The following is a 25,734-nucleotide window of genomic DNA, read 5'->3' on the forward strand; positions in this document are numbered from 1 at the left end:
AGGGGTCTCTGCTGCACAAGCTGGCAAGCCTTCCTTAATAAGGAAAGGATTACACATTAAACTGTAACAGAGCCTTCTAGTCAATGATATTAGTCTGATAAGGATCCACTAAATGAAGGCAAGTGCTCTAAGAAATGCAAGTCCTTGGTCTGATACCACACAGGTCACTCCACTACAACCCAGGATTCCCAGGAGGCAACTGAGTCACCCAGGCTCCCCTTTACCTTGTTTTGTGTCACATTTAAGAACTCAAGCTGTGGCATCAGACAGGCTTCGATTAGCCTCCCAGCTGTGTGGCTTACTACTAACTATAGCCTTGAGCCTCAGTTTCTTCAAAAGTGGAGATAATAAATGTTCAAAATTCAGCTACTTATTTTATCCCAATTCCATTTTGTCTTCCCACCCTCAAAAATAACAGATCATAATTTGAAGCTAAAGCTGAAGGAAACTGGATCTGTCCCTGGTCTTTAAGCAATTTACTCAAGTTATTTTCTAAGACCTCATACGTTCACTATACGCCAGTGGTCAAGGCTATAAAATCTCACTTTGTTCCACCAGACTAAGATTGTCTGGCTAATGGTGGACTAGATTACTTATAAGTAAGTCAACACTCACTCACTATGTTCACTGTGAGCGTACAAATGACAGGAAGACCCCAAATGGGGTGGAGAAGTTGAGTTCTGATCTGCTTTTACTATAAGCAGCACCTTGGGTGAGTTAAAATCTTGGGTGCTATTTGCTTGCCTGGACAATCTTAGATTCTCTACCACTTACAGTGAGACATTAATTTATTACTGACTACAGTGGAACAAATATGAATTAACTTCTTGTCATAGCAACATACTAAAAACTTGCAATTTCAAATTAAGTTGTGAGCTAAAACCAACCATTTTAAAGGACAGTGATCCATAAGGTATTATATGTAAACATAAGTTAATCTGTTTTTGTCAACTACAAAACAGACATGACCTATCTCATAGGGTTGCTGAGATAAAATGAAAATTTATTCAATCCACAGGTACCTTAAATGTTCACCTTTGTGTAGCACTAAAGGGGTCAAGTAAAATGGAAAACTGTCTGAGCTTTCCAACTGCTGTGGTAAACTCAACTTTACTTACCAGTCATAAATCCTCTTAGCATGTCACCCAGGATAAGGCAATGTAGACTTACAGAAGGAAGTTCTTTATTCAAACTCATAACATAAATTCATACCTGTTTTGGATTTTGAAGTTCCAAGAGCCCCAACCTCCCATATTCCAAGTAAAATCTAAACCCAAATCTCTTTGCTCTTATCTAAATTTTACCTAGAGCTGTGCTGTGCAATATGAAGCCACTAGCCACATGTAGCTACTTTAAATTAAAGAAAAAATAAAACTTGAAAATTAAGTTCTTTAGCCACACTAGCCACATTTCAAAGGCTCAACATGGCCAGCAGCTACCATGTGGAATAGCACAGATCAAGAACAATTTCCATCATGACAGAAAATTCCACTGGACAGTGCTGACAAAACCAGGACTGAGACTTCCTGTGTCCTGATGCCTTGCCTAGCACTCTCCACTCCACCAGTGACTCCTCTGCTGGAGCCCAGTCAGGGGCCTTTTCCCTACACGGCAAGACACTATGTTGTGTAGTTCCTTAAGGTCAGCCGAAGTTTGCCATCTCAAAAGCAGGCCGCTTCTGCAGAGTTCCAGGGGAATCAGAGACTCAACGAGTGCTGCCCAGAGAACATTTCAACTAAGGCATTAGTCCACTAAGGTATAAGTTAAACCAGATAGAGCAATTATTTTAAGCTTCAGGAGTATGGCAAGGAAGTCCCATTTTACTAACTCATCTTTGTTCTCTAAACGCAAGACAAAGTTGGAATTTTTTACTTTTGCCTCTGAAAGTAATTAACCAGTACAAGATCCTTAAGAGGGTTATTTGCATTTTACATACTCTTCTGTAGTGAGTAATGTTTTCACAAGGACATTTCCGTACTGAAAATGCTTCTCCTTTCCTAGGAGGCAGAACTTAAAAGAGAAAAAGGACTTGTCTAACCTGAAAATGTACCTTCTCAGGCCAGCTCAATTAGGACAGGCTCATTCCTGCAGGCTTGCCTTCCTTTGCTTCTATTAAGTGGGCCCTTAATGCCTGGGAAGTAGTGAAAGTGACTACAAACCTCCTGCCAGTGCTGCATAGGAACCCACCAGCTCAGCCTAAACTGCCCATTTCCAATGGGCGTGGGCCTCAAACGGCCCCAAGTCCACACCTTGTCTGGCCATAAAGGTATCAAGTGTGTTGATGCGTTGCTTCATGCATCCTATTACTAATTCAGTGAACGGGCCCTTTTTGTCCAGAATATCACTACTGACTGTGCTTGAAATGCACAGGTCATTCTCTGGGTAACTAGCTACAGAAAGTGTAAGCCTGAATACATATATGCTCTTTAGAAGCTTTCCTGGTGCTAATCATGTAACTGGCTCCTATTTTTTGCTCCCATTTTGAATTACTCCAAATTCCTAACTATAAGGAAGTATAAGTATCAAACAAGTATTGAGGCCCAGACATGGGCCTTGTGAAAAAAACAAGGAACACTGTTTAAGAGGTTGAATTACTACAAAACTAGTTATAGGCTTCATATGAATCAGAGTCATAATCTGCTCAAGGCCACCCAACTACCGAGAGTTGAATCCAAGTTTATCTCACTCCAAAGCCTATGTTTCACTGGTGAGCACATGGACTTCAACTGTCTTTCATTCCTCCTAAAAATGTGAGAGGTGCAATAGGAGAAGGTGAACTTCAAATCTTACTCTATTCCACTGGTCCTGAAACCTCAGTGTGTATCAATCACCTGGCTGACTTGGTAAAACCTAGGCCGTGAGCCCCCACTCCCAGAGCTTGAGCCAGTAGGTTTGCATGAGGGCCAAGAATTTGCATTTCCCCCAACGGCATTTCCCCCAACAAGTTCTCAGGCAATGCTGATGCTGCTGATCAAGAAACCACACTTTAAGAACCACTGCTCTATTCAAATCCTCCCATTTCAATCAGTGCCATCAGTAACTAAAGACCCCTAGTTTAACCTAAAGATAGTGCCCTCCACAGGTTAGATCCACAGCATTCCACTAAACTACGCTCCACTTCACGTCCTCAAGCCCTGCCTTCAACATCCTAGGAACACTAGCATGAAAACTGCCTCTCACTCTTCATGCTCCGCTTAGTCAACCAATCTTAAAAGATGACATCAGGATCAAATAATGGCTAGTTAAACATGGAAGTAGGAGAAAGGATTAGGATTCTGATGAGACACATAGTTAAACAGCTGCAAAGGCAGTTAACTATCTCTGCTATTTATCTAAATGCTCGTTGAAAGGTAGAAGATATTTATTTAAATTAGAGTGAGATAAGTAATAAGCATTTATAAACATATGGAAAACACTGTTCTGATGCCTTTTTAAAAATTCTGTAAATTTAATAACTAGACCAATGGAGTACCTTAATCAAATGAAACAAAACAGATCTTAGCCAAATAAAATAGTTCACATAGATCAGTTTCTCCAAAGGTGACTTATGGGTCACCTGTATTAGAATCATTTTGAATTGTTAAAGATATATTTAAAATATAGATTTCTCAATAGCTCCACAACAGAATCAACTTCAAGGCATAGGACTAGGAATATGTATTTTTACCAAGCACTCCCAGGTAATTCTTATGCAAATTAGCTTAAGAACTGAAAACTCAGTGTAAAGCTCTCAATGTTCCTAACTTGATTTTCAACCAGTTGGTGAGCTAGGAGAGAGGGAGGATCCCATTTCACAACTAAACATTTGTTAAAAGCATCTGTATTGACCATATAAGATGAGATAGTGCTCTTGCCCACTTCCTAGTAAGTAATAAGCCAACCACATATATTTCTAAAGCCTAGAATGAAAAATTGGAAGAGGACAACAAAGGCTCAGTGAAAGCCAGAGAAAAGTGGCTACTTCTGGCTTGGGGTTAAGTGTTGATTGCAGACAGATTTCACTGGAAAGGAAACTGAGTATCTAAGACTATGCCTTCAATATTGAAACAAGCTCTGAGATGTTTCTAACTCTCAAGGAGTTTACAATACTTAATGCCTTCCTAAAAATAGATAGGAAAATGGAGATGATATACTTATCTAAACTGTACCAAGTTCTAAACACTAAGGAGGCATTCCAGGGTAAAAAGGAATATTTTAACAGAACAAAACATGATCATAGACTTCTGGGAGAAGAACGCACACTGAACTTCATTTCTGGGAAACAGGGTTGCTGCAGAAGGCCTTTAAAAAAATATATCAAGTTTTCAGTAAATGTACTGAGCAAAATTATCTTCACTTTTGTACAACAGCACCTACTGGCATGCATATTTACACATGTGCAATCAGGATGAATTCTGTTTGATAGTCCGCTAGTCTTACTTATGCAAACACTTTCACTGTTTTCAGTCACTTATAGACATATTTCATCATATTGTACTATAACTTTGAACTCTTCCCCTAAAAATTTGAGCTTAACACAAACACTACCTGACATCTAAATTCTAGAAGTTAGCTCCAGTCCTAAATAAGTTCTATAACATTTTCAGGACTACTCAGGGAAAATTTTTAGCTTCTTGTTTGCCCACTAAAATCTGTTTCCCCAAAGAGAAAACAAGCACATTTCTGCTTATAGACCACTTTCCCAACATTCTGAGATTAGGAGGGTGCTAACATCTGTAAAAAGATTATAAACTTCTGTGGAAGTGTGATTTTTATATTACACTGCACTCAAGGGAGGAAGAAGGTGATTTGATTTTTAAGTGGAAAGAGTAATTAATTATGGTCAAACCACCATCAGCTGAATCTCCACTGAGCCCACCCCGTCTGTCTGTCGTGGACTTCTGTATGCTAAGGGAGCTAACTGGGAGACTTTTCAGAGCTGGGCTGTGTGGCCTTGGAGAGCTTTCAGTTTGGAAGTCAAGTGTAACAAGCCAGCAGTTGCAAAGACTAGCCAATTTGTATTCCTCCTCCCCATTTTTGTTCTTTCCTGGTTAACTAGAACTGTGAAAATTTCGATGTTAAATAGCAAGAACTACTGTCATTGCATCTACTCCTGCGAAAACACACTGATTATAAGAATAAGGCAGAGTAAAGCTAACGTTTAGTCTCAATCAGTTTTCTAGTGTTCAAATCACACTATACATAACACTACTATGTACTCTGAACCTTCCTCTGAGGAGTTTAACAGCTTTCATGTATTGCCCGTATCAAGACACCTCATGGATTAGGAAGGAGTAACAATAGTAATATATTTGAAATGTTTCATACAATTAGTTTCCCAGGACTTTAAGTCCTGAGTCTAACCTCTAAGATTTCAGTTCTTCAAATTTAATAAGATGGTGATTTCACAGCTTTTATTTTAGGCAATGCATTCAAGGATTTAAACTATTTCAAGCAAATACTTGATTAGCTACTGTCATATGAATCTCTTGCACAGAATGTGAACGTTTCTAGTCACCCTGACAAATGTACCTGTTCGGGGAAACCTGAAAACTAATTTCCTAAAATTCATGCAAAACAGGTATCTGATACAAAAAGATAATGGAAAATACACAGAACTTAAAACTAAACTTTTATTCTTCTATTCCAGTGAAAAAGTTTTAATGAGCTTATAGGTATCCTAAATTTTTTTTTTCTAGAACAGTTATGGGTTTGGACATCTTTGGAAATCTAAGGTCCTAGCTTTTCCAATTCTTTCCAAGGAGGGAAAAAAAAATCTCCTAGGATTGGAAATAAATGGAGACATCACTCTTTTTCACTGATAGTGAAGCATTAGCTGCCAGAAAGTACCTTCCGTTCCCACTTACCCTGGTACGACAGGAGCCTTTGCACTGATGAAAACACATGGAATCTCAACAGAGGAAGTAAAAATACAGGCCTGCAACTTACTAACCTCAAAGTGTTCCTTCTGAGAGCCCTATGGGTTTGTCTTGTTCATCTGTATCTAGTCACTACAGGTATTTACTCTGTGAATGTTTAAATAAATGAACATGGCAACTTAAAGTTTCCATTTGCAATTAAACATGAACGTTTTACCTTCCTAAGAAGATCTCTTAAATACTGCACCAACCCAAGGGCAAAGCGGTATGAGAAACGAAGTGGTTTGTACACAGTCACAAAGTAAAGGCGAGTCAGCACCCTCCTGAGCCCGCTCATCTCAGATTCACAGCAACAGTATCATATTCAAAGCTCCCTAGTGACCCTTCTCCCCTGGAGTAAAATCTCACAATACCCAAATTTAAAGAAATTGAAGTTCCCTTTGTACAGAAGACTAACGAAGCAATCTCTGAAAAGGTGATTGGGTGATTTTTTTTTTTTTTTTTTTAATTTAAGGACTGGCAAGAAACTCAAAATTTTTTTCTAAGTTTTTACCTTTACTAAAGTAATCCTCAGGACTTCCCTGGTGGCGCAGTGGTTAAAAATCTGCCAGCCAAGGCAGGGGACACGGGTTTGAGCCCTGGTCCGGGAAGATTCCACATGCCACAGAGCAACTAAGCCCGTGTGCCACAGCTACTGACCTGCACTTTAAAGCCAGTGAGCCACAACTACTGAAGCCCATAAGCCTAACATCCCGTGCTCCACAACAAAAGAAGCCACCGCCATGAGAAGCCCACGCACCGCAACAAAGAGTAGCCCCCACTCACTGCAATTAGAGAAAGCCCGCGCACAGCAACAAAGACCCAACGCAGCAAAAAATAAATGAATAAATAAATAAATTTAAATAAATAAAGTGATCCTCACATGCTATTTAATCCTCAGTATTAGACCTAGTTTAGATGCAAAGGACTAAGACTCAGAGATTAACTTGTTCAAAGACATCGCCATTGAGCAGAAGTGCAAGAGCTCAAATTGAAATATCCTTTCCACTACATTATGGTTGCCTGATTTGGCGGTGGGTGGGTGGAGACACATGGATCCCCTCCCCACCCAAGGCTATTCACATTCTTAATCAGAGAAAAATGATGTAAGAGAAAGAGGTCCAAGCTCTGAAGACTTTTAAACCCAATCCTATTTCTGACACTCTAACATACGGAGGGCAATAGAGACATGCAGTATTAATATTCACTTTCTCACTTTTTTTCCTAAGTACTTTAAGAACCATTTGTTCCTGAGATGTTTATCTTTTCAAGACTTTATCTCTGAGACTCTTTAAAATTAGACCCTGTGCTGTAATTTTGATCCTACAAAATTATTTTCTCTGGACTACCTTTAATTGAATATTAATTTTGAAGTCTGTTCCTGTTGTGATGCTACTCGGATAATCCTTTTGATCCATGGTATAAGATCTCTACTAAGATCCATTTGGTTTAGTTTAATGTACAATAGTAAACATATCCCTAACTAACTTCGGTTTATCTTAAATAGTACTTCCAAATTAAAAATTCAAGGCAATTCAATAATCAGCATTACCTAGACTTATGAGCCATTACTAAAATTTTTTTCCATGGAATCCCCCAAATGCCTATACTCATGCACAATTGTTAACATGGAGTTTGCTACTTAAGTTCTCATACCTAAGTTTTATTATCTAAGGCACTTATTCCCAAGAATTATTATTTCACAGCAAGTTGAGCTGGTCACTTTGAGCAACCATCTGAATAAATGAAAAATAAAAGTAACTCTCAGGTGCTTTGAGTCTTCTCAGTTTAAAAATATTGAGGTGGGGACTTCCCTGGTGGCACAGTGGTTAAGAATCTGCCTGCCGATGCAGGGGACACGGGTTCGAGCCCTGGTCCGGGAAGATCCCCCCACATGCCACAGAGCAACTAAGCCCGTGTGCCACAACTACTGAACCTGTGCTCTAGAGCCCACAAGCCACAACTACTGAGCCCGTGTGCCACAACTACTGAGCCCGTGTGCCACAACTACTGAAGCTCACGCGCCTAGAGCCTGTGCTCCGCGACAAGAGAAGCCACCGCGATGAGAAGCCCACGCACTGCAAGGAAGAGTCGCCCCCACTCGCCGCAACTAGAAAAAGTCTGCGCGCAGCAACGAAGACGTGATGCAGCCAAAAAAATATATATATATATTATATATATAATATATATATATTATATATATATATATTGGGGTGGCAGGTAGTAAAAGAGTACCCTTTGAAGAACCATGATGGCGGAAGACATACTGAGTTCTGTGGTTTAAAAAAAAAAAACAAACCACAAATAATGAACTAGGCATTTCACTGATTAAATGTATCTAAAAGATAAACCCTTGGTTATCTTTCTTTTTTAATTGAGGTATAAATGACATATAAGCTCTGGGTGACTTTAATAGAAAACCCATAATTCTATTAAAAGGTTGAGAAATTACCCACATCAATACACTTCCTTCATTTCTAAGCCCACCTTTATTGCTGGAAGAAGTTCTTTCAGCAGTAACCACCTTGCCTTAGACTTATTCTTAGAAAAGTAAGAACCAGGTAAACATTTGGCTCCTACTTAGCCCAAACCTAGATATAGATACACCATCTTTTATTTTACGGTGATTGCTTAATAGTCAGAAGAGAGCCACATAGGCTATGCAGTTCAGTTAGGTAAAGACTCTATCTACCAACCCTAGTTATGTGTTACTGTTCACTGTGTAAATGTCAGGAAGATTTAAAATGTTAACAGAGAATACCAGTGAGGGAAGGAAAGAGCCACCAACTCACTACTTCAAATCTAACATTCAAGATAAAGATCCATCTCAGAGCAGAAGCTGTCTAATCAAAGTTTAAATTTTAAAATGTGGGTAGAGAGACACCTTCATATACTCATTTAAATCTCAATAGCTTGTGAAGCATAGAAATATCATCCTTGTTTACAGATGAGAAAACAAGGTATACGTACGCTAGCGCACACATATACAATCTTAAAAAACGGTACTGATGAACCTAGTGGCAGGGCAGGAATAAAGAAGCAGAGAATGGACTTGAGGACACGGCCGGGGGGTGGGCAGGGAAGCTGGGATGAAGTGAGAGAGTAGCATTGACATATATACACTACCAGATGTAAAATGGATGGCTAGTGGGGAGCTGCTGCATAGCACAGGGAGATCAGCTTGATGCTTTGTGACGATCTAGAGGGTTGTACAGCAGAAACTAACACAATACTGTAAAGCAATTATACTCCAATAAAGATTTTTAAAAAAAAGAAAAAGAAAACAAGGTATAGTGGCCAGGACAAGTTTCATAGTAAGAACAGGGACTTAATCCAGATTGCTCTGATTTCTACTCCAACTTTCTATTTTACCACAGCTGCTCAAGAGCATTGTATCTCCCCAGAGCCTCCCTCTTCATCACTTATTCTCCTACTTCAATAGCAATCTGGTTCCAGCCTTAATACCATAGCATCTCTTGAAGATATAAGGGGTCTAAGGCTACCTCTAACAGCATATAATTAAGGACAGCCTGTGACATCTTGTTTTTTTTTTTTGGCTGCGCTGAAGGGCATATGGCATCTTAGTTCCCCAACCAGGGATCGAACTCACACCCCCTGCAGTGGAAGCACAGAGTCTTAACCACTGGACTACCAGGCACGTCCCGGCTGTGACATCTTATTAGAAGCTTACCAATTACCACCTGACTGGGGTTTCTGGAATCTGGACTAAGGCAGTATGCTACCAAAAAGGGGAGATGAGAGGGACTTCCCTGGTGGCACAGTGGTTAAGAATCCTCCTGCCAATGCAGGGGACACGGGTTCAAGCCCAGGTCCAGGAAGTTCCCACATGCCGTGGAGCAACTAAGCCCATGCGCCACAACTACTGAGCCCGCGTGCCACAACTACTGAGCCTGAGCTCTAGAGCCCGTGACCACAACTACTGAGCCCATGTGCCACAACTACTGAAGCCCGCACGCCTAGAGCCCATGCTCCGCAACAAGAGAAGCCACTGCAATGAGAAGCCCACACACCACAACAAACAGTAGCCCCCGCTGGCCGCAACTAGAGAAGCCCGTGTACGGCAATGAAGACCCAACGCAGCCAAAAATAAATAAATAAAATATTTTTTAAAAAGATATTTTAAAAAAAAGGGGGGAGATGAGAAGGTTTTCCCACAAATCTGTACTATTCCCATTAAATTCAGATTTATTCTTTTTTTATTTTTAGAATTTTATTTATTTTTTTATACAGCAGTTCTTATTAGTTATCCGTTTTATACATATTAGTGTATATATGTCAATCCCAATCTCCCAATGAGATTTAATGAATACAAAAACATAGTGTCTACCAAACTCTCAAAATTAGTTCCCTTCCTCCCACTTCCCCTTCTGCTGCCAAGCAAGAGCTCAGATAGCTGACTACAAAGAAATAAAGGGGCTACCTTATAGGAGCTGGGTAAAGCAAGGGGGTCTCAGCCAATGAGATTCCCTAATCCACTTATCTTGAAATCTAGATCAGTCTTCTGCCCAACCCGTATTCTGCCTACAAAACTTTATAAATCTAGGCATTCGTATCTGGTAGCAAGGTTAAAATCTGGACTTTTACTAAGGGGCAATGAGTACACTTCTAGTGTATTCTAGTGTAGGAATAGCCTTCAACTAACAACTTTTTTTTGGTAAACTCCAAATAGCCAAGGATATCTCCTCCAAGGTTCCTGCCCTCTATCTTTCCTAGGCTGTGCTGAGAAAAATACAAAGAATATTGGACCAAGGGTTGGCGGATGTGTTTTTGTTCTTAAAATACAGGAAAATGTCATAATACCCAGGGATCTATTAAACTTGTTCTCAGCAACGTCAACAACAAAGACAAGCGAATTAAAGTCCTCAATTATGCTGACTGCTTTAACACCTTTTGTTGAAGCTTATCTAGGTGTGTCTCAGGAATGCTAATGAACTGAGTTCTTCGGTTCCTTAAATCCACAGAAACAAAGTTAACTTCAAAGGCTCAGAGAGGAATTAACCTGAGACTGGTAGAGATGCACGCACCTCTACCCAATCTAATGAGGAGGGCAGAAGGGAGATGTAAATAAAAATATTTACTATACATTTCAGAAAAATTCTCAAGAACAGTACAGAAAGGTAAAGTTGGCAGGGAGATAACTGAGTGGATCTAAAAATATAAGGCAACAAATTAAAAACGAGTACCTACCAAAAAGAAATTTAAAACTTAAGTTGCCAATATCCCTTGCCGTTTCTTTCTTAACTAAACCTTACAGCCATAAATGACAGATAAAGACACAATACAAACTTTGACAATGGGTGGTCTAGCTTGATGATATTACAATCTGTATACCTAGACATATACTTGAGTCACTTCTCTCCCAGTCTGAAAAATATTTAGAATCTTTCTTGAATATACAGAATAAATACCATTTTAAGTAATATCTACTGCTGCTAAAATCATTTAGCAAACTATTAGTCATTTCCTACAACACTACCCAAAATACCATTAATATCTAACAGATATTCCACTCTAAGCTTCTTCCCACCTAATAAAGCCAAGGCTACACCCACCATCACCACTCCCCCATCTTTATCCCCCTGCACAGTACCCAGGACCTATGCTATCAACACAGAGCATACTACACATTGCTCACACCTAGATAGGCAGGTGGTGGGGGAAGGGCAAAGGTTGGCAAATGCTACGTCTTCCATACCGATGGCCTCTATTTTACATTTCCTACTTTAGCTACTGGCCTGAAGCCATGGGGATGGAAAGCTGCTTCACAAACTTCAGATTTACAAGGCATGGAAACAGAAAAGACTTGTTCCAACTATTACTACTCAAAGTTTAAAGACAATCTAAAATCCTCCTTTAAACACAATATCTCATTCACTTCTAAAGGGCCAGTTGGGAACTTCTCCCATCCCAAACTTTTTACCTTAAGAAGCCAAATTCTCAACTGCTTGCCCAAATGCCCTCATTTCGCAAAGTTAATGAATTCAAAAATAATTAAGCGGCAGTCAGATAACCTTAACCACAGGATTCAGAAAAGTTAGTGAACTGACTCTCTTCCGTCTCCAAATGCAATGAATGGACCATATTTTACCTTTCTTTCAAGACAGTTTTTAAACTCAGGATCCCACATCAAATACTCATTTCAAGCATTTCCATAGCCTCATTCAAAAGTAAATAATTACATTGGAATCCATTTTTCCCAGTGAACCTAGAACTTTATTGGAGTTCAACATAGTTTCATATGAAAAACACGCAATCCCTCACAAAACACTTCTGGAGAAATAACTTTGGGTTTGAAGAAAATCAGTATTCTGCACTGTAAGTACGGCAAAAGCTGTTAAAGACCAATAACATACGTATGCACTCATACCCAACTACTAGGAAATAACATGAACAACTGAAGTATGTCTGAAAGTTCCTAAAATGAAATACACCCAGAAAGCACAACAGAATCACGTCCAATACCATTGGCAGCAACAGGTAACTGTTACTGTGATTAACATACAACACATATTCACAAGCTCAGAAGTCAGCCATGTTTTCTGCATGCCCCCACACACGCCGAAAACAAACAAAAACCCCCAACAGCTTCATTTTAGAATATAAGCTTTGAGACATGTTAAGAATCCCTGGCACTTGTATAAATGGATACTGACTCACCTAGAACAAACTAATGAATCTCTCTTCAAATTCTCACAATTCCCCATTATTATGCTGATGTTAAAGGAAAAAAGCCAGACTCAATTCTTTTTTTGCTACTGTTGGTTAAAATGAGATTTTGGAACTGACCCTGACTTCCTATTTTCCATTTTACTTTAACTACTTACCAAAGACAAGTATGAGTTAATTATAGCAAGCAATATTATCCAGTTTTCACTTTTTAAACCATGAGGTATTTCTGATTTAGTAACTACTTGATTTTCTTGTTTTACCGGTAACGTCGGAATCTAAAATTTGTTTGTGAGTTCTGACATGCTAGTAATCTAAAAAGCACATGTTGACAAGCAACTCCGTTTCATCTATAAAGATTCTACAGCAGCTCACTAATTCTGAAAAGGTGCCCCCAAGAAATCTGGCTGCAGTGGAAGGAAGGACAACACTGGAGCCCAGAGCTTAAGTGTTTCTGGATGGAGTAGGAAGACGTGCCAGATTTCATTTGAAGGTGCCATCAGTTTGGTTTTAAAAATGTGATGGGAATTTTCAGATAGCCACATCATTAGTTTTCCTACCTGCCATCCCAACCAGTGCCCAACAGCACAGAAGTATAACTATCTGTTAGCATCAGAAACAATTCATATTTAATTCCATCATCCAGTTTGAATCCACTAAGCTACTAGAATCAACACAAGATAATGCCAAACAATGAACCCATGTAACATTTCTGAGAATAATCACTGATGAAACCAAGCATTATACTTTACTCATGCCAGGGAAGAAAGAACCCTACTACTCCAGAGTAGATGGACAAAAACATCAAGCTCTTGAAACAGCAATAGGACCACTGACCCCCAACCTGATGTTACCATTATCAACACTACAGATAATTCAGTAGTCTGCACAGTACTGGGCTAATGACTCAGCCCCACTTCAATGAGTGCTACCAACACCTAGAAAAAGAAGCCTTTTCTCTTAGGTATAAGAGATTATGGTTTCTGCTCCTGAAACTCCCAGCAATACTTTAAATATACACACATTTCACAAATAACAGATTTTTCCCAGCAGTTGAGTATGGGCTGGAATGTTCTAAATTCTATACGAACAGTAACAGTTCTAACTATTGTAAAGAATGAACTCCAAAGGCAAAAAATCTTTCAGCTCTTAGGGGACGAGGGCAGGCAAATGAGGGAGTTTTGTTTTAACATTATTGGCACAGTTCATCTGTAAGATGGGTTTAGGTCCACTTAAAATCATGCTTAAGCAAACTCTTAATACAAAGATCAACAATAACTTGTCTGAGCATAATTAAACATTGATTTTTATCTTTTAAAAACTCTTTCATAGTTACATAAATCAATCACTAGTTACTAATGTATTACTTAATAGAGCAAGCAAACAGCTACTAATACTACATCTGTCTTCTAGACAATATTTACAAAGATAATACTCCACTGTCAGACCCTCAGTGTGGTGGGGAAGCAGTTAAAGTGCTTTTTCTTTTGGGAGCAGGTTTAGATAAAAAGCAAACAACAAACTATCAAATCTCTCCCTCTTGCCTTTTTCAGCTCTGTAAGAAAGCAGAGATGAGGCAGCTTTTAATTTCTTCATACTAGAATCATATATAGCATAGTGGCTAAGCTTGTGAGCTTTGTAGTGCCAACTCACTGCCCTTGGGAAAGCTAGTAAATATACCTAAGGCTCAGTTTCCTTATGTATGGAAATGGAGATAATAGTACCCAACTCATAAGCGTTCTTCCAAGGATTAAATTAAACTAGATGATCCAATGGAAAGAACTGAGATTCATGCCTGATAGACAGTAAACATTCAATAAATATCAGCAATTATTGCTATTACAAGTGAAAAAACACATTCTAAAAGTCAATAAAGCCAGTTTACTTCAGTCTCTAAAAAATGGCACTAAAGAGCAATAACCTACCCAGCCTACAATCATTCACATATTCAACAGTTCCTTTGTATAACCTAGGTGAGAACCATGGAGGTTAACTTTCTGAGGAGAAAGGACTACACTTTGTTTCATTACTAGATACATTACCTACTCAGCCCAGTCTGAGAGTCAAAAAACACTTATTCTGTATTAAGATCCTACCTTCCTCCAAGAGAGGTCAAAAGGACTTTTACATCCTCACCTGCCACATCCTTTCTTTGCTCCCACATCCCAAAGAAACGTATCTACACTCTGCGGTTTTCTGAACAGCAGGGGCCTCATCTCCCGCTTTTAAAACCCTGATAGGTTGACTAAACATAGTTAAGAAATACTCGCAACTCTTGACACTCAGCACCTAGTCTTGCACAAGCAAGCCCAAAAGCTACCTCCTCTGAGAAATTTCCCCACCCTCAGACAAAATTAAATCTCCTAGTCACCCAAAGCATTTTGGGTATAGATTTGCCCCAGCACCTACCTTGTAATTAACTAATTATGTCTCCCCCACATAGACTGAAGGCAAGAGCAGCACTTTGTGGCCAAAGGTTCAGCTCTAGCACTAAGCACAGTGCCTGGCATATATTAGGTGCTCAAGAAATGCTACACTTTAACCAGATTCTCTCCTCGCAGAGTACCATCTCTTGCTGGATGCCCTACTTCAAAATCTGAACATAAGGCTGCTCGCAGTAGAGCAGGCTAACACGATGGACTGCTGATTACAACATCAGAAAACCTAGTCATCAGCTTCTCCCACTGGATAGGTTCCCAGAACCCAAACTCAACTGAGCAGGATTATGTACCATCAGAATCAGTGGGAATTCCCAGCACACTACAGAAGGTACCTTCTCCTTCAACAGGATTGTTGAAAAGCTCGCAGGGTGAGCTTTCTATTGGGGGAATCTTCACTCGGTAACTGAAGTGGAAATACTCAAAGAATAAATGCCTTGATTTGGCTGAAAAGGGTACAAAACATAAAGGTCAGGCAAAAGCAAGCTAGCTCTCGATTCCTGAAAAACAGAGGCTTCTGAAAAAGAATGAACAGGAAGCAGGGGTGGTGCTGGTCATCTTTGTTTCAATAAATAAAATCTTTTTTTCTACCCCACAGCTTACGAGAAATGCCTAATACACCAGGCCAGATGAGATGCTCAGCAACGTTTCCTCCTGACAACTACACTAAACTGCATTTCTAAAAAAAAAAAAACAGTGCCTTAGGAACCTCAGCCCCACTGAAGTTCTAGTCAGTAATACTTTAATTAAAAAAAAAAAATCAACATGCCTAAGCCCAACATTTACAATGGATGGCCAACAGAGAACTTGCAAACTTTCTGAAGGCAGGTACCACTACCTTTGCAAAGAACACAACTTGGGGAAAGCAATCTCAAAATATAAAGAACTCCACAAAGGAGGGCTTTAGCTTTAGAGCCCTATTTCCTACCATAAACATCTTACCAGGGAAAGGGAGGAAAAAAAAAAAAATCAACAGTTGCCGAAGGGTATCTTTCATTCTGGAAGCAGAAAAGGAAACAAACAAGAAGCAGTAAGAGGGAATAACACCCCAAATAAAGTTCTCTTTGGGAAAAAACAGAACAATTCAGGCTCCCAACCTTCCCCCTGGTGAGGTCTGTGATTTACGTGGCTTTGCTCCGCAGAAAGCTTTCTCTGGGCAGCTCAAGGAAGGAGCCAAGGGAGGGAGAGAAAGAGACATAGACACAGAAAGGAGAGGAGAGAGAAAAAGAAAATGGCGCAGAGACTAAGTCCCGACTGTCGACAAGGCGACTTTCCCGGGAGGAATCCGGGCCCGGAAAGACTGCCAGAGGCCCAGCGGCGGGCGACGCGGGGTCTCCGTTGCCCCCTCTTGGGAGGGCCGCGATCTGGGGGCGCTGGGGTCCCCGGAAAGGGGGTCCAGAGGCGGCCCGATGGGAACAATGGGGCCGGTGAGCGAGGAGCCGGGACTTAGTCTCTGGGACGCCATGTCTGTCCTCTGCCCGGCTCGGGCCGGGAGCGGGGCCGGCGGTCGGGGGCACCGGGGTCGGGGAGGGGGCACACTCACCATTCAGTCGGAAATCCGCCTCGATCTGGGGAGAGAAAAGGAGGGACTATGAAACAACAGGCACATTCACCCCGCGGGCGGCGGGCGAGCGCGCGCTGCCGGGGGCCGGGCCCACCCTGCGCCCCCCGGGATAAGGGGGCCCCGGGAACGGCCTGAAGGGTCAGCCAACCCCCCTAAAACTGTAACTTGGCGCCTCCCGCCCGGGGCCCGGGGAGCCGATCTCCTCCGGCCGGCCACCCCTGGCGGGGGGCTCCGGCCTGTCAAAGCGGCGGCCGGGCCGAGGCCGGGGCCTGCGCCGGGGGTCGTGGAGGGGCGGGGCGGGGCCGGGGGCCCGGGCGGGCCGGGCCGGGCAGGGCAGTACCTGGGAATCGTTGTGGAGATGGTCCCCACTCATGTCGGCCGGAGCGGCGAGCGCGGCGGAAGGCGAGGGGCGTCGAGGAGTCGCAGACGGCCGCGGCCGGCCTGTTCAGGCGGACGGGGGCTCCCGGAGACGCGGGTAAAGGGCGGCGGGGCGGGCCTGAGACTCCCGGAACGGCTCAGACGGCGAGCGCGGCGGGCGGTGAGGGGCGCCGAGGAGACGCAGAGACGGTCGCGGCCGGCCTGTTCGGGCGGACTGGGGGTCCGGGAGGCTCCCGGAGACGCGGGTAAAGGGCGGCGGGGAGGGCCTGAGACTCCCGGAACGGCTGAGGCGGCGACAGCGGCGGCGAGGCTGACTGTTGCCGGCCTGGTGGCGACAGCAGACCCCAGCAGTTGTGTAACAGCCTAAGTTCGCATTTCGGCTCACTGCGCCTGCGCGGCCGCTTTTAAATGCGACGTCCCTGACGTCAGAGATTCCGGAAGGAGGCCGAGGGTTGCGGGACCCGCCCCCTCGTGCTTCCAAGGGTGGACCCGGCTTTGCATCGCAAGCCCCGCCCCTAGCCCTCGCGCGCCGATGTGATTTGCATAAGGAGCTGACTCCGCCCACGGCCGCCCACCCTGTGAAATCTTCTCTTCCTCTCCCAGCGCCTTTTCTCGGATCCCAGATCCCTCCCCTAGGCAGTGCGCAGGCGCAGCCCGGACACCGCCTCCGGACTGGGGCCGGCAGCTCGGCCACGTGGTGGGCCTTTAAAGGCCGCCGCGGGACAGCGGCAGGGCCCGGTCCGAGATCTCCCGGGAGCTGCAACTACCTTGGCAGCAGGGGCCCCGAGCTCTCACCAGCTATTCTTCTCTCGCTAACCGGACCCCGACGCTGCTTGGCGGGAGGAGCTTCCACCCCAGCCTTTGTCCAGGCCTTCCAACTTATGGATGATTTCACGCCCACTTCTTAAAATTTATTTTAATTTTTCAACCCGCGAAAGGTCTGGCTTAGCTCCAGTTTTCAGCCGGGTACATGTAGCCCTGGGTCACAAGAGGCCTGATTTCATTCGTTCATTCTTCAAACATCCCTGAGCCAGGAATTGTGCTAAGGAGAGGAGTTGGGGCCAAAGGGAATCAGATCGCGGAGTAAACACGACCTGGCTCTGTACCCGGCTGTGTCCATAACGCGCTGTGGGGTGTAGGGGGGAGGAATTGGAGAAAGAACTGCCGTTTATGGAGCATCTACTGTGTACTCCGCTCTGAATTCACACAATAGCTCCGTGAGGTCGCCTATTTTACTAAAGTTAAACTGTGTCAGAGATACGTAACCTACTAACCTACCTGACATTTTCATTTGGATACCTCACAAGCTTCTCCAAGGCTGAACTCACCATCTTCCTCCGCCACCCAGCTAGAAAAGCTCCACCCTGGACATCTTCCTCTCCGTTTCTCATAAGTCCAACTGATTGCATCTCTTCAATCCTCTCTCCCCCGCCCACACACCTGTGAAGTCTGCATTATCTCCTGCTTGAATTCTTACAATACATTCCTAACAGGGTTCCCTACTTCCTTTCTGGCTCTCTCACAAGCTGCTCTGCAACAGTAGACAAAGTGCTCTTTCAACACCAGATCTAACTATTATCCCCTTTCCGCAAACTTCCCCTCATCTTAGTACGAAGTTCAAAATTCTTAAAGTAGCTGCCAAGATCCTGAATAACCTGCTTAATTCAAGTGTGACCTTTGTGAATTTTTTTCCATATGTATTACCACTTCCGCTATTATTACTTAATATTTTAATTGATCCCTCTTCTTTCTTTAGCTTCATCCTAAGCAATAATAGCTATGAAATAATAATGTCTATGAAATCATTTACAAATAAAATACAAAAAGTGTTCATCCATGGACCACTGAAATCACCTCTATCACATCTAGTGGTAAACACTTTAATTCTTAATTCATTAAGAAAAATTAATTCTTGTGAATGCTTCAAAGCTCAATCTTAGTACCATTTTCTCCCTTCCACACTCCCTGACTCCTCCTTCCCCACCCAGATCAAGTGCCCCTCATAGTGTCCTTTTCCTTTGTAACACTTATCACAGTTATTAAATTACTAAGGGGGGTAACTAGTGACTTTATGTCTCTCTCCCCTACTGAATGCCAGGTCTATGAGGGCTAGGACCTTGTCTATCTTGCTTAGCACTTGATCCCCAGCGTCCAGCTGCAGATCCTACAAAAGAGATGTGCAATCAGTGAGGGAATGAAAGCAGGGTAATACAGTGGTTAGGACCACACATGCGGAAGTCAAACCAATCTAGTTTTGAATTCTTCTCTGCTGTTTATTAGCTCTGTGACCTCAGGCAAATTGCTTTAATTCTCTGAGCCCCAGTTTCCTCAACTGGATAATGGTGATAATGGTGCAATTTTAAGAGATTTTTGTTTTTTAAATTTGACTGAGAACACACAGCTAGTAAGTGCTGAGTTTTGGATTCAAACTCAGGTCTGCTTGACTCCAAAGTTATTCTTTGGAGTTCTCTGAAACAAGTTGCCAGAACCAGTTTCAACTTGCTTTTGGTGTCTTTCATCATAGTCTTTCCATCTCAGAATCAGTGCCAGGCCACCAGGTGAAGCATATAACTCCTACCTGTTTGCTGCAGTAAGGCCAAAGTAAGTTGAGGACTGCCTTAAGGCATAACAGTGCTTCCTACCACTGCTCCACTGCCACCCTCCCAAGCCAGGGAGAATCTGCATTCATTTTCAAGGAAGATCTGGGTAGGCATGAAAACAGAACACACACACCAAAATGGCATCCCAAGCATGGTCCCCGTGCACAAACATGCAGATATCTGGGTGTCTTGTCACAGACTGAACTTCTCTGCCAGCATATGTGGCTGGCAGTGCTCCGAGGCTGGTTGGCTTACCCAAGCCCACACGACCCCTCTCTGATTCCTGATACTTTAATCTGGTATCCCCATGATATGGTCCACCTACCCTTAGTACTTGAGAAGATTATAGGTAATGCCTGTACAGACATTTTCATTTTAATCGTTATGTATATATTGCCATGTGTATGAGAAAAAAAATTTAACCATCATATCAAATCCATGATTTTAAGGATGTCACTGTTTAGGATGGGTTGGTTGATTGATTTACATGAAAATATCACGGAATGGCACAGAGGGAACATATAAGACAAACTCCGCGAAAGTCAGAGACATAAATGAGGCTTGGGAAACACTGCTTTAAATCAAGACCACTCACTCATGGACCATCCCAGCCCCCATAAAAATCACTAGTAAAGGACAGTACACACTGTGAAAGGTGGATGATTTATCAATATTCCACTAAAAGAAGGACTTCATACACAAACACACATGTATGAAGGACTTCATACACAAACTCACATGTATGCATTGTTACGATTTAAACAGGTCTTTTCCCACAGGACTTCTCAGAGTTGTCCATATGCTGATACACATGGCACTACAGCATCTCCAAAGTGTATATAAGCCCAGAAACCCCCTTTTTTTTTTTTTCCAGACTACTTCTTAAGACTGGGCTCTTTGGAATGACCAGCCCTCAGGCCACCTGCTCTAGATGGTCACTCAAGATTCAGTCCATACTCATTTGCTTCTGACTCTCTTGGAATTGTGCTTATTATTTTAGCCCAACTCTTGGCTCCCAGAACTGAACACATATAGGGCTGTCTGAACAACTTCTGCTTTTCAGGGAACCTGTCCTTCTGCACAGTGTACACAAATACACAACTATGCTGTTGTCCCTTGGGCTACAGTTGTGTGACCCAAGCTGAGCCACTCAGATCAACTTCCTTGAGACTCTGGAACTAGGAAGGAGAAAGTGGTTCAGTGTCTCTTCTTGCAGATGGATGTGTAGTACGTAAATCAGGGAGCTACCCTGATTTACTGCCAAATACTACCAAATACTACAAATTTACTGCCAAATACTACCCTATTTTCTGCCAAAAGGGCCAGAAAAAAGCTGGGAGGAAAGGAGGAGAGAAGGAAGAGAATAGAAGGCTCTGATGGAGTTTAGGGCCCTGATTCCTACTATCTCCTGAGGCCTTATTTCACCCCTGTTCTTGTACCTTTAAATAAATCCCCATTTTTGCTTAACAGATCTCTGATGGGTCACTTAAGACCAAGAGCTCTAAGTTATACTAAGTCCTAATCTACAGTTGATTCCTGGGCGCTCACAAGGCCTCTGTTTTCTCTTTGGTCCTGCACCTGGGCCCCTCATGTTATGGCACCTGGATGCCCCCTGGCATTTTGAACTTGGATGCTTGCACAGTCTTGACTTTGGCAATTCTTGGGCAGCAGTGTCTTCTGGTAGATCTCCCTTCCTGTGGGTGCCTTGCCTAAGGACCGCTTCCCTTTTAAGACTTAGATGATGCTTAGAAAAGAACCTGCTTGACACCCCAGAAAGGAGACTCAGGCTGCTGGCAATCCCAGTAACAACCAGAAACCCTGGAGTTGTGGAATGAGAGGATAAGCAATAAGGATGTAGGAGCCTGGCCGTGTGGGGTGTCCACTTTCATATTCCTTCTTTGTCTTCCTGCCAGAAGACATCCTTCCTGTGATGAGGACATTTATTCATTCAACCAGTATTCCCTGAGAAATGAGGGTGCGGGGGCTATGTGGTAGATAGGTACTATGCTAAGCCCTGGGGATACAGATATTAATAAGACCTAATCCTCATGTTGGAGAAGTTCCTAGTCTGATAACAAGACAAACATATTCCCCAACTGTTACCATAAGGAACAAAGAATAACATGGAAGCAGTGGTTGCTATGGGAATGCTGGGGTGGGAGAGGCACATCCAACTCGCCAGTGGTGGCAGGGGGGGGCAATATTAGGAAAGGCTTCTGGTTGGATGCCATTCTCTAAAGATGAGGAGGGCTGGTTTGTGGAAGAGAAGGGAAGGTACTACAGGAAGAAGACCAACCTGGGCCAAGGCAGGGAGTCATGGGAAGGAACAGCTTTGGTCAGGATGGAGCAGAGGGTCCATGTGAAGATAAACCAGAGAAGAAGGTTGGGCAAGTGGAGAGGCCTCCCCCAGTGACAGAGGAGCTACTGCAGGGTGAGCTATGACGAGGTTTTGAGGAGGTGAGAGAACAACCATGGGCAGCAGCGTGGGGACAGTTTGGCAGAGCTGGCGCTGGAGACAGGCAGATTAGCCAGGAGGCACGTGAAGACCATTGCAAGTGTTTCAGAAGCATCATTAACTATGGGAGGTGGGGGGTCATTTGGAATAACTGTGAAGATGCAGACCATGAAGGGGACAGCAGGATATTGACCTGTGTCCAGGGTACAGCCCAAGGAGAACTTAGGATAGCAGCTGTCCCTGAATCTCCCTCTCACAGGGTATACTGTTGGGACATCCTGCCGCTACTCAGGTCCAGCTGCCTCCACATGGAGAACCAGTGGGCTGGGGGAGGCAAAGAGGCAGAAACTGGGGCTCTAGGAAATCCTGGACAAGTCTGGGACTGAGTGAAACCCCAGGCTGACTCAGCATGACCCTCCCAAGAAAATGGAACAGAGATGGCAGCCTTGCTCAATAACCAGTAGGTTACAGCTTCACCAAGATCAGGTTTTAAAGAGATCTACCTCCCCACGCCCCCAACAAGCTCTTCGAGCCCTCCATCCCATCCCTTCCACATCCAGCATCTTCTCTCGCTCCTGCATGGCAGCTTCTCCACTTGCTCCCTCCTTTCAATTTTCCCTCTTGACTTTGTTAAAAATAGTCTCTCACATTAATTGATTATTTACCACGTGCTCTGCCCTGGACTAAGTGCTTCCCATACATGATCTCACTTAATCCTCACAATAAGCTTTATCAAGCAGGTACTACTAGTTCCATCATTTTTACAGACCAGGAACCTGAGGCTTAGGAAGATTGAGTAAGTTTAACTTAGTCACACAGCTATGGAATGGTGGGGTTATGATTTGAACCCAAGCAGTCTGACTATGGAGCCCAGTCTCGGAATCCCTGTACTGCCTTCCAAGGTCCTTAGGTCACTGTTTCCCTTGGCATGTTTGAAATATTTGGAAAGGATAGTGCATGCTTGCTGCCTTTTCTGTCTTATTATCCAACCCCTTAAACACTGTTGATCTGACTTCCATTCTAATCAGAGACTTTCTAGTTTGCAAATAGATTAGCCTTATTCTCCTCCACCTTCTTGCAGCACTCAGTGATGCTGGGCACATTCTTTGGGTCCTTTCCGTTTGGCTTCAGGGACCATGTATTCTCTTGGTTTTCCTCCTATCTCTGCAAATGCCATATTTCTGCCTCCTCTTCTCCCGTGACAATGTAAGCATTCCCAAACTTCTGTCCTCAACCTTCTTTTCTCTCTATCCACCCTCCTCCTGGAAGCTTTACCGACTCTATACTGACTCCTATAGATAGTTTCTCAAATGGGTATCTCTAGCCTTGACTTCTTTTTGGAGCTACAGAAATATCTGTAGCTGCCTACTGCATGTGTCCCCTGATGGTCTCCAACAGTCCTTTGCTCCTGAGTTCAACTTTTCCCCTGGGTTTACCTTTCCCTTCTATGGTCCCTGATTGGTGAATAGCTCTGCCCATCTCCCTCCCAGTCATGCAGGCTCAAATCCTAGGAGCCTCTTGAATTGATCCTGTCCTCCCCATCCCATTAGTGGCTATTGTCTGTGTGGAGTCTGCCAAGACCTATTTCTGTAATTATCTGTCCCTCTTTCCCCCGGGTTCTCATGGCATCTGCCCCTTCCCTAGCTTTCCTGCATCTCACATACATACACACAAACACATAAATACACAACTGTGAATGCCTGGTGCTAAGGATTCAGCCACAAGTCAGACAGACAAAGTCCTTGCTCTTAAGGAGCTCAGGCCTGGTAGGTGGGACAGACAAGAGAACAAGTCATTGCCACTTACTCTGATAAATGCTTTGGGGATAATGTGCAGTACGTTTGCTATAGGAACCCTTTAAGGTTGCTGTCATGCCGGAATTGAAGAGTCCAGGCAAAGGCTTCCCGGTGGAAATAACATTCAAACTTGAGGCCTGCCCTGAGGTGGGGACAGAAGCTAGCCAGTGAAAGTTAGGGAAGATAGAGAACACAAGTGAGGGACATGATCACTAGAGGCCCAGGGAACAAATGGAATAAAGACTTGGAAATTGGGCAGGGCAGGGTTTGTTTGGAGAACTACTGGTAATTCAGTGTGGCTGAGGGGTAGACTGGGAGGAGGGGTAGTGAGAGATGAGGCTGAAGGGGTAAGCAAGGCCCAACTCATGCAGGGTGTTTTGTGTTGGTTAAGAAGTTTGCAATTTATCCTGAGAGCAATGGGGAGCCACTGATGAGTTGTAAGCAATGGAGGAACATAATCACATGCATTTTAGTAAATGCTACCTACAGTATAGAAAATGGTTTTGAAATAGTCAAGATTGCAGACTTGTTAGGCCACAGTTAAGAAGGCTGACGTCCGGCTTCCCTGGTGGCGCAGTGGTTGAGAGTCCGCCTGCTGATGCAGGGGACACGGGTTCATACCCCAGTCTAGGAGGATCCCACATGCTGCGGAGCAGCTGGGCCCGTGAGCCATGGCCGCTGAGCCTGCGTGTCTGGAGTCTGTGCTCCACAACGGGAGAGGCCACAACAGTGAGAGGCCCGCGTACCGCAAAAAAAAAAAAAAAAAAAAAAAAGAAGGCTGATGGCAACATCTAGGCAAAAATGATGTTGATGATGTCCCCAATCAGCAGAAGAGCCATGAGGATGGAGAGGAGTATATCTGCATTTGAGGGATACTCATGACGGAGGGCTGATGTATCAGGGATTGATTATATATGTCAGAGAAAGAGAGAGGGGAGGATTCGAGGATATGGCTGGGCGTGCCATTCACAAAGGCAGGGAACACTGCGGGATGACCTGGTTTGAGGGAAAGATGATGAATTCAGCTCTGTACATTCGAGTTTGAAGTGCCTGTGGGGTAGCCTGGTCAAGATGTCTAGTAGGCAGTTGGTTACATGGGTTTGGAGCTCAGAAGAGGAACTGGAAGTGGTACCTGAAGTGATTAGTCTAGATGAGGTCATTTAGGAGGGCCTGGAAGGAAAGCCTTATTTTAGGGATGGGCCTGAGTGATGAAGTGAAGGATAACAGTTTAGACAAGTTGTTGAAGAGGTCTAGCTATATGCAGGAGGTGGAATACAGTGCAGGAACCAGAGTAACCTGGGATTAAGAGGGTTTTTGTTTGTTTGTTTGTTTTATGATGGACAACACACACTTGTCCAGAAGAGGGCCTTTTGGATCCTTCTATTCCTTGGACAAAGTGATGGCACAATCGAGTTGATATCCCAGGAATTCTGGGTCAGATAAAGAGGCAGGTCCCTTTGGAGGAGATACCCCTTTTTTGCTTCTCAGAGGCCACAGGCTGCTTAAACCTTCCCTCCAGGGTTCTGGACCCTTTCCCACCAGAACTCGCTTAAGGATTGACTCAGAGAAACTGTTTCTGAGGATGGCTTATCCAGGCCCCCGAGAATATTCTTCTCCCAAAGGGTAGAGTGCAGCCCTGCAGGATCTATCTCTCCCTTTCCAGGACTCACCTGCAGGTGTCAGGGAAGGGGTTCAGCAGAATAGACACCAATGTAGCGAAAGACACCCAGAACCTGGGGGGTGGATGTTCCTCCTTGGATTCTGCCATGTAGTTAATTTCCGCTAACGTTTCTTGATGCTTGTTTGGTGCCAGGTCCTGGTAGTAGTCCTGTGATGAATTAGACAGGGCCTCCACTTGGAGAAATCCACAGTCCAGAAGAGGAGCTAGACAAGTAAACCGTAAGTTACGAGACAGTGGT

General features: G+C 43.6%; 1 protein-coding gene across 1 annotated transcript in view; it reads right to left on the reverse strand.

Annotated features, from left to right (window-relative positions):
* Window positions 1-17,348, reverse strand: part of TOP1 (DNA topoisomerase I) — an 85,639-nt gene extending 68,291 nt beyond the window's left edge. The window contains exons 1-2 of the mRNA XM_060032938.1: window positions 16,927-17,348; window positions 16,566-16,590 (exon numbers count right to left, since the gene is read on the reverse strand). Of these exons, the coding sequence (XP_059888921.1) occupies window positions 16,566-16,590; window positions 16,927-16,959 (58 nt within the window). The 5' untranslated portion in view covers window positions 16,960-17,348. The remainder of the gene's footprint in view (window positions 1-16,565; window positions 16,591-16,926) is intronic.
* Window positions 17,349-25,734: the final 8,386 nt, after the last annotated feature.

This window comes from Delphinus delphis, chromosome 15 (assembly GCF_949987515.2).
Source record: "Delphinus delphis chromosome 15, mDelDel1.2, whole genome shotgun sequence".
Lineage (NCBI taxonomy): Eukaryota > Metazoa > Chordata > Mammalia > Artiodactyla > Delphinidae > Delphinus > Delphinus delphis.